The 9397-nt window shown below is 42.0% G+C and overlaps 1 protein-coding gene across 1 annotated transcript; it reads left to right on the forward strand.

The window, feature by feature from the left end:
* FNTA (farnesyltransferase, CAAX box, subunit alpha) lies at positions 1-9171 on the forward strand. The gene is made up of 9 exons (XM_072859978.1): positions 1-167; positions 1002-1087; positions 1708-1822; positions 2685-2789; positions 3548-3674; positions 4106-4254; positions 6213-6275; positions 6778-6949; positions 8513-9171. Exons 1-9 carry the CDS (start codon positions 31-33, stop codon positions 8639-8641), a joined length of 1083 nt encoding a protein of 360 aa, XP_072716079.1. The 5' UTR covers positions 1-30; the 3' UTR covers positions 8642-9171.
* Positions 9172-9397: the final 226 nt, after the last annotated feature.

A 9397-nucleotide genomic window follows, 5' to 3' on the forward strand; every position in this document is an offset into this window, starting at 1 on the left:
CCGCCAGGCCCCGGAAGCAGCAGCGGGGCCATGGCGGCGGAGGGGACGGCGGCGGCGGCGGAGCTGCAGCCGGAGGGGGATGGCGGCGGCGAGCCGGAGGGCGGCTTTGGGCAGCTGCTGGAAGAGGAGGAGGAGGAGGGGGAGGACGGCGGCTACGTGCTCTACAGGTTCGGCCGCGGCGGCGCAGCTCCCGAGCGGCCGGGACGGGGCTCCCTCCGCCACGGGCGCGAGGGCGGTGGCGGCGTGCAGCGTCACGTCGCGTCACATCGCGTCACATCGCGTCGCGTCACGTCACGCCACGCCATGTGGGGGCGTGTTGCGCGCGCGCGCCCCCGGAAGCGGCTCTCGGGGGTGAGGGACGTGGGATGGCGGGGCCAGGGCCGGAGGGCGGCAGCGGGCCGTGGCAGCCGGCCCTGCCGCTGGGGCGGGGGGAGGAGGAGGAGCAGGAGGAGAAGAACGACAACGACGACGGGCGGGGTTTGGCCACGGGCAGGCCGCTGGGTGCGGGGCGGGTGAAGGAGGAGAGGGCGGGCGGGGCGCCGGGAGGCGGCAGGGCCTGGGAGGTGGGGTGTGGGACGTGGGGTGTCAGCGTCGCGGCCTCCCGCCGCCCCCGTCGCCCCCGTCGCAAGGCGACAGCGTGGCCGGCCGGAGCAGCGAGCCTTAGGATGAACAGCGCGGCTGGCTGCTTACGCGGAGAGGCGCTGGCGTCGCGTACCGCTCAAACCCACGTCACGGCCTTGCGGCTGTGACAGGCCGAGGGTGGGGTGACGGATTACTTTCCTCTCCCAAGGTGTCTTACAACTGGATTTTGGTACCGTTACGTATGTCAGTACCTCCTTTACTTGCTTATGTGCCCGACTGTGTCATAGACCATAATATAGTGACAGTAATTGTGACCGTTGGGAACAAGGATGTGCAGCTGGACATGGATTTGAGCGTGCAGTGGTTTGAGTAGCATTTTGTGCTTTTTAGAAGCATTGAAAAGACATATGTATTTACAGGGACAGGAAGGAATGGGCAGATATTGAACCTGTCCCTCAAAATGATGGGCCAAATCCTGTTGTTCAGATCATCTACAGTGAAAAATGTAAGTTTTAAATATCTTCTGCGCTGAAAACTTAAGGCGGTTAAATTTGTGTCTGTCCTTAGTGTTGTTAAAGCAAGACTTCACATTTTGGATAATGTATTTTCTAGAGTAGTACCATGAAGGAATTAATTTAATATTTGTTGTGTTATGGTGCGTTGTTGTGTTATGGTTGCATGCGATGTTTTCGCCAAGCATCTCTGAAGTTGAACCTTCACCTGAGATGTTAATAGCCAAGGTTTTATTTAATCATATGGCTGAAGAGATAGTACAACAGACAGTCTGGTTCACATAATAAGGCATTTCTAGCTCATAAGCGGAACAGAGACATATGAAAATGCTGCATCTGGGGAAATAGTGTGAGTAAGCAGCACGGAACTTTTCTGATTGTTTTGGATATTATTCAGATGGTGTATTTTTAAGATGTTTTTGCAGCTTTTAGCTATACTAATATCGTTTAGAGGTTTCAATCCACAGTGCTGTCAGAGCAATGTGTAGCTATCATTTTAAAGAGATACACTTAAAGTACACAAAATAGGAAGTAACTTCAAAGTGTTATTAACCTTACCCCCTAATCAGGCCATTGTCTCATAGCCTTGGATAAGATGCTGTTATCTATTTAGTTCGAGATGTCTATGATTACTTCCGGGCTGTTCTGCAGCGGGATGAGAGAAGCGAAAGAGCTTTCAAGCTAACAGCAGATGCCATTGAGTTAAATGCTGCAAACTACACAGTATGGTAAGTGATAATCTTGGGATTGTTTCTGTCGTCATTTGATTGCTGACCTCTTATGTCTTTAATTTTGTTAGTCTAATCAGGGCATGACTAGTTGAGTTTACACAGAGGAGTAGTGTAGACTTCCCCTGAGCCTCTGAAGAAAGCCTTTGTTCAGTATTTTCCATGTCTCATTTTGATTCAGTGGTTTTCATTCATTTGGCTTTGAGGATGTTATCAATCAAGGTCAGGATTAGCCACAAAAACAACTTTGCTGTTTAAAATTAGATCACTTACCTTATAACGTGGCCTTGGTAAAATGCTGAAGATGCCCTCAGCTGACTTCAAGAAGAGGCATAAAAGCATGATAGCTGCTATTTCCTGCTAAATAATTGTATACTTAGTAAATAGTGCATTTTAGATGATCTGTCAGGTTAATTTTCAGTTAGGTAATGAATAAACAGTGAATTTCTGATATTCAGAGTAGGGCCTTTCAACTAGTGAATGCTAACAAGTACCTCTTGTACATCTTTATTCCACTAACTTGCATAAAATCACAAAGTTTATGTTATTTTAAGCACATAAGTTATAGTTTCTGTGATGATAAAACTAGTGTGGGTAGACAGAGGTTAATCTGAAACAGGATTGCTGTGATCTTAGATGACATACTGTTGTAACCAGTTGTATTCCAGTTCTCCACTGTTCCACTGAATGAATGGCCTTTAACAGAACTGGATACATGGTTTAGGTTTTTGCACTCTTTTTAACTCAGCATCTATTAGAACTGTGAACAAAGGTTCTTCTATGTTCTCCTCTGTGAATTTTAGGAAAGCCCTGTTGCAGTGTTATGGTATTTAGTACACTTGAATGCTTGACTTTTATACAGGCATTTCCGGAGAGTCCTCCTGCAGTCTTTGGGAAAGGATCTACATGAGGAACTTAAGTATATTACAGCTATCATTGAAGATCAGCCGAAGAACTACCAAGTCTGGTAAAATCACGTTTTCTTGTCAGTTCTTAACATTTTCGCAGATAATTTTTGTTTTGTAAATTGTCTAGAATAAGTTGTGATCATTGATCCTAAAAGTTGTTAAGAGTTGCTTCCTGCATCTATTGCAGCAGCAGTAGTGGAGGAGTTAAATGGAGTTGCATCAGTATCACTGCCAAAGTCCTCTTTAGCAGTTTGTTCTAAACATACGATTATGACACGCTGAAAAGGTCTTGTTTTCTTTTAATTTCAATTTTTAAACTGTCAAAATAAGTCTGACAGATCAACAAAAATGACTGATGAAAAGGCAAACAAAAAGACAAATAGAAATGAGTATTTTTTCTTTTGTTGGCTCGTGGAGTTTGCTTACCTGTTGTTGGGTTTTTCCCAAGTGAATGGGGATAGGCAAAACAGCAGCATTGTTACTGCTAGAGAAATTACGTAGTACTAGAAAATTTTATTCTGCTGAAGACTTTGGCCATGAGTGTTAAAAGTGGAAACATGTTACTTCAAGTAAACATAACTTGTCTAAAAGCAGGTCATTGGCCAATGTGTATGTGTAGTTAGAATTTGTTCTAGTATAGTATGTATCATATATTTCTCAGAGCCAAGTGAAATGTTTTGGTATATTTAATTTGAAGTATTTAACTGGTGGTTTTTTTCTAAGTGGTACAGTTGCTATGTGCTGTTTTAATACAGACCACACAGTCACAAAAAATTTTTAGACTATTCTAAAAATAGTTTCCTCCTCTTGTCATTAGGCATCACAGACGGGTGTTGGTGGAGTGGCTGCAGGATCCATCTCAAGAGCTTGAGTTCATAGCTGACATTCTTAACCAAGATGCCAAAAATTACCATGCGTGGCAACACAGACAATGGGTTATTCAGGTATTGTATCCACAGAACTCTTGATTCACTAAATAACCTGCTCAGGTTGTAGAGTTTTGCTTCTTAAATACAATCTGAATTGCATTTGGCACTTTGTTTCTTAAGGCTGAAGCGGGAAAAACAATTGGCATTTTAATGTGTGGTAGAAGTTAGCTATAAACTTGCCTTTTAGGAAGCGAGTTCAACAAGGTCTGTTGTTGGCTGCTTACTGTTATGCGCATGAATTTAATGATGAGCTAATACCATTGTGTGCTACTGAATAATGCAGTGTGTTCCTAGTGCACCCTTCCTTATTTTTCTTTGAACTTTGTGTTGATTTATTCAAAAAAGTCTCTGTATCTAATGTTCAGAGAACTTAGGAGCAAGGAGGATATATTTTAAAAAATAAAAACTTTCGATTGTGACATTCTCTCTTCATTCCCTTTCCATAGGAGTTCAAATTATGGGACAATGAACTGGAATACGTAGACCAGCTTTTGAGGGAAGATGTGAGAAACAACTCTGTTTGGAACCAACGACACTTCGTAATTTTCAACACCACTGGCTACAATGATCCAGCAGTCCTAGACAGAGAAGTCCAGTTAGTAATGCTGTTCATGCTCACATTAAGCATTCTCCATTACATGAAAGCAAAGGAATACTTTGGCAGTCCCTGTGGGCTTGTCTTTCCTGTTTTTATTGCAGGTTTTGGGCTCACTCTCATGGATAGCAGATCAAGTGTTAGTGCATATATAGGTGTGTTCAGTACCACTGACTTGTTGAGTAGTGCTGAAGCAAGCTATGCTTACCCTGGGCAAGCTATTCTCATGAATCTGTTTTCCAGCCCTGCTGTTTGTTGTGCAAACAAAACTTGTGGCTTTTTATAGTCAGCTAGCTGTAGTGGAACAACCTGCAGAAAATCTGTGACACCGGAACCATGTAAGTTGTGCTGTTCATTAGCATCTTACATCCTACCCTGAGAAAGCTTGGAAGGAGAGGCATTCTCAGTATTGTACTAAACTGCTGTTTTAGTAGTACCAGTAGCCACAATGATTTAAAGGTAACATGGATGTGAATTGTAGGAAGAGGAGTTGCCTTTTGTGAGGAATTTGATGCAGCTGGAAAAAGAAAGGAGCTTTCAGGGGTATGTGGTCAGCACAAAGACAACTGTGTGATTTGGCTAGTTTTGAGGAAAATGAGCTTTGGAAATTGTTTCAAAGTGGTATGTTTGTAACTTGTCTTCAGTTACAAACATACCACTAGCCATTTATTTTCCTAGTGATGGTGGTAATGGAAACTTCCTTGTATGGTTTGCACATCTCAGACTGTTGATCAGTATTGATGGTTATGAGAAGATGTTTGTCTGAAGTGAAGAAGCAATGAAAAGAAGGTACTGCAACTTTTTGGAGTTATTCTTCAGAAGAAAGACTGAGTCTCTGAATAGGTCCATTGGTACATTGTTCATAGAGGATCCCAGCCCCTGCCACCTTTCATGGTTGTCTTTGCAAACTGCTGTAAGTTGTACTTGTCTTCCAGTTTATAACTTCCCTGCAGATTTATAAATCTGAACCATTTCCATGACTTAGGCTTGTATTTTTCCAGCTTTTTCTCTCTAGAGGTTATATCTGACATCCTGCCTTGCTCAGTTTATACGTGATGCTATGTTCAAGATAATTGGATACCATCTTAAGAATCAGACTGTCTAAGGTTAAGACTTCCCAGGTGTCATTATAGAACTGTAGTTGGGCCGCTTGTTGCTTGATAAACTCAGTCTTTGTCATCGTGACTGCAGAGGGTTAAAAAAGGTTTAGGGTTTGGTTTTGGGGTTTTTTTTTTCAGTACTGCTTATAGAACTTTTTATCAGTATCTGCTGTCTCTGAAAACTAGCTGAATGCCTGGTTATGCTGGGGAAGTGCAGAAGGTAAAGTCTGTTCTGTGAAGATGAAATGTGGCTTTCTGACTGTACGGCAGGTGCCTCTTCTTGCTTTGCTTTTAGAGGAGCTGCCCAAGTGCTACTTTAAAAGAACTGCTGCAGAAGGCTGTGTGAGCTGAAAGTTCAAGCTCTGCCTTTCTGTGCGTTTGCGCAAGTGCAGCCTCATGAAAAAAGTTCTGCAAATAGGTACAGAACATACCGCATGTAGTCATATTAACATAGCTCACCCTGCGTTTCAATTACTCCAGCCCTTTTCAGCCCTTTGCCATTTCTCAGCATCAAGACACAAGTTATTCCTTTAGCATACCAGGAGAGTATATCATGTTGTTTCTTAGTTACTGTTCATAGTTATTGCTCATAATTTTGAGAACTGTTTCATTATTGTATAAAATGCAGCAACTGGAATACTTCGGACTTTAAAACAGTTCTCACAGTGTCTGTCTCTGAGACTTGCGGTGATTATATTGCGAGACATTTTTGATCTATGACCCAGCTGAGATGATCTGCAGAAACACTCTGAAATATAGACTAGAGGAATGTTATCTGGGAGCATCTGAGCACATTCAGGTAATTTCTAACTGCATTGTTAGTGGTTGCATTCATGACCAGTTATCTTTTTCTCACAGATACACTCTTGAGATGATCACAGCAGTGCCACATAATGAGAGCGCTTGGAACTATTTAAAAGGGTGAGGCATCCTTCTCTGGGGGGCAAAGAGAGTATCTGTAGAAGGCGTCTTATGCCTAGCTCTTAGCTGGAAAGAGCTTGTTGCTGTTCATTCTAGTGTTGTGTGCTTAAGCAGGCAGGCGAAAACCTCCACAAGGGGTTAATATATTAACCTGATTTCTCTATAACTTTCAGTAAGTTTCTGGCCCTGTAGTTCTTGTGGGAGGATTGCAGTACTTCTCATGTTTTTAAAAACTTGACCTGTAATGTTACTGGGTTCCAGAGCATAGAGTAGGAAGTAATGACCATGCTTTCAGTCTAATTTCTGTTCAGTTGAGCATAACTATACTAGCTTACTACAACATTAAGCTGATTATTGCTGCATGCTGCTTACTTTCTGCCTTACTTGTATTTGCACCCTTATTTCAAAACTGATTTCCAAATAAAGGAGTCATAACAAGAATGTAATTCTTCACACCAGATTTCCCAGCGTTATGTTTCAAGCCTATTAACCTCTGTTCTAGGATTCTACAGGATCGTGGTCTTTCTAAGTATCCAAATCTGTTAGACCAGCTGTTGAATTTACAGCCCAGCCACAGTTCACCCTATCTGATTGCCTTTCTTGTGGACATATATGAAGATATGCTTGAAAACCAGTGTGATAACAAGGAAGAAACACTAAACAAGGCATTGGAGGTACGTTTTGAGAGCTTGACTTTGCTTCTCAGGGATGCCATCTATGCTCTCTTGTTTTATAGCCTGACAAAATTGGATTGATTTTTGTAAATAGAACAGGTTACTTGTTAATCACAGCAGCTTTATGAAGAGTTGAACATGAAAGCCAGATAATCATAAGGGTCTCATGAATTTATCTATAAATAATAACTTGCCAGTTACAAAATCACTGTAAGTTTTCTTCACCTGGTAGTAAAGGAAGGTTTCTAATATTGCCTGCAGAAGAAAGGAGATGTTGGAACAGTCAAGGAGTTTCCAATGCTAACTTTGTAGTATGAACTCACTTTCTTCTCTGTAGGTTAGTGAATCTTGTTCTCAGAGTATCTATATCTAAACAGAATCTCAAGCTCCCTTTGCACTTCTTAGCTCCTTCTAAGAAACCTGGCAGAATTAGCTTAAAGGCCAGCAGGCACTGGGGACATCAGTAAGGAATGTTGGGCAGCACTTCCTACAGGCAGTAAATGACTTCTAGTAATGTTGTGTATCTCCCTGTGCTTCATATTCAGGGAACTCATTGCTGTAGTTTGTTTTGCAGTGTAGTTTTTAAAAGAACACTTTCCATTCACTGTGGGACAGACTGGAACTCAGTGTTATTAGAGCTGCAGTTCTTGCCTGGAGTCTCTGTGTTCCAACATCGTTCTTTCTCAACATTTTTCCTTTGTTGTGTTCCAGGACTAGCGTGTAAATAAGTGCAGTTGTACCTCTCAGATTCATGTCCCTTTATACTATTTCACTGAGTTTGACTTCATCTGCTTAGGCATTGAAGCTCCTGTATCTCAATTCTGGTTCACTGAGTAAGGCAATGTCATCTGCATAATAAAAGGGAATTGACTGAAACATTTGTAGACAGTGTTCACAACATATAAATTTTACACACATGTAAAATGCTGTTCACAGCCCTACCCATGTGAGTAGGGTTGACTTCTGTTGTGCCTCACTGCTCTCCTAGATCAAAATAAAACAAAAATCAGAACATGTGGAAGTATCTGTATAGCACCAGCTCTAACATGTTGTGATGACTTGCATGGAGAATCCTTTTGGGACAGTCTGCTAAGAGAAAAAAAAAAAGAATACCTCCTCTCAGTCCATCGGGAGTACTGAAGATTGAAGAGCAGGATGTTCCCCCACTGTTTTGAATGAAGTGGTTTACAGCCTACTGGATCACTAAAAGACAATGAAGCTTGTCAGGAAGTCACAAGTATACTGTTATATACTACAGGCTGAATAGGCTGGGGTAGATGACAAGTGGTAGGCACAGAAAGGAGTCACGGGGAAGCAGTTGCAACTGAAATGGGACTGGAGAGATTTTTGTGCAGTGTCAGATTGGTTGACTACCAGTTGGAACTGACATCAGTTTGAGGTCATTGGACAGCTGCAAATCTGGTGAATAAAACAAATGTTGTTGCTAAGAAAGGTGTTTCTAATACTGGCTGAGCCCTGTATTGTATGCATTTTATAAAGATAATTAAGGATTCTGGTTAAGCTTTTGGTATAACACTCCAATCTCTCAATTTTTTTTCATAGTTGTGTGAAATTCTGGCTAAAGAAAAAGACACCATCCGAAAGGAATACTGGAGATATATTGGAAGGTCCCTTAAGAACAAACACAGCTCAGGCACTGAACAGAGCACACTGACAGACAAACAGCAGTAACTGAACATGGAAGAAAACAGTGTTAAGCTCTCAAGTTGTTCTAAAGCAGTACTAAGTCGGGTCATCAACTAGTGTAAAATCCAGTGTAGTAGTCCCCTGGTGAAGAGGTGTTGCAATGGAAGAGGAGCGCAGAGGGCTGTGTAGTCTCAGGTCGCTGCTGCTACTGGTGATACCTCTAGGTGCAGTCAAGAAATGTATTAAGGCTTAATAACTGAAATGTACCAAATAAAGGGTTTATTTCCTAATAATAAACACATAAAGCTATACCTGCTATTTATAAGGCACTAAACCAGTATCTCATGCCCTGGCTTATCCACTCATGGTTCCTAACACGGTCATGTCAGATGCTGCAGTAATGACTGCAGGTAACTTAGCTACAGTGGATATAAAGTAACCTCCTTCTGGTTAGTGCAGGCAGGCGCTGCAGTTGTTGCCTTTTACGTGGGAGCACTTATGCAACGCTGACAGCACATGCTATTGTATGCAACTAATACCAAGTGTCATTTTATAATAAAAACATATAACTTAAAGCATTTGTCTGAAATTTTTTAGTGTGTTTCTTTTGGTCTTTAGATGTGCATAGTCTTCTCAGATGGTAAAAGGGGATATTTTATCTCTATTAGGGATATTGGATTCTGTTGCATTGAGGTGTCTTTTGCACTGGAGTATTCTCATCCCAGAAACTTTCAATACACTTGATGTATTTAGTGGAGCCTTGAATTCTTATCTGCACAGTCAGGAAAAATGCTTTCAGGA

Source organism: Ciconia boyciana, chromosome 4 (genome assembly GCF_034638445.1).
Source record: "Ciconia boyciana chromosome 4, ASM3463844v1, whole genome shotgun sequence".
NCBI lineage: Eukaryota > Metazoa > Chordata > Aves > Ciconiiformes > Ciconiidae > Ciconia > Ciconia boyciana.

What these genes read in the sequence shown, in the direction of transcription:
- FNTA (XM_072859978.1), top strand. Translation starts at nt 31, where the DNA reads ATGGCGGCGGAGGGGACGGCGGCGGCGGCGGAGCTGCAGCCGGAGGGG. An exon ending in GATCATCTACAGTGAAAAAT is followed by an intron (nt 1,088 to 1,707) that starts GTAAGTTTTAAA and finishes TTATCTATTTAG; the next exon opens with TTCGAGATGTCTATGATTAC. An exon ending in GCTGCAAACTACACAGTATG is followed by an intron (nt 1,823 to 2,684) that starts GTAAGTGATAAT and finishes ACTTTTATACAG; the next exon opens with GCATTTCCGGAGAGTCCTCC.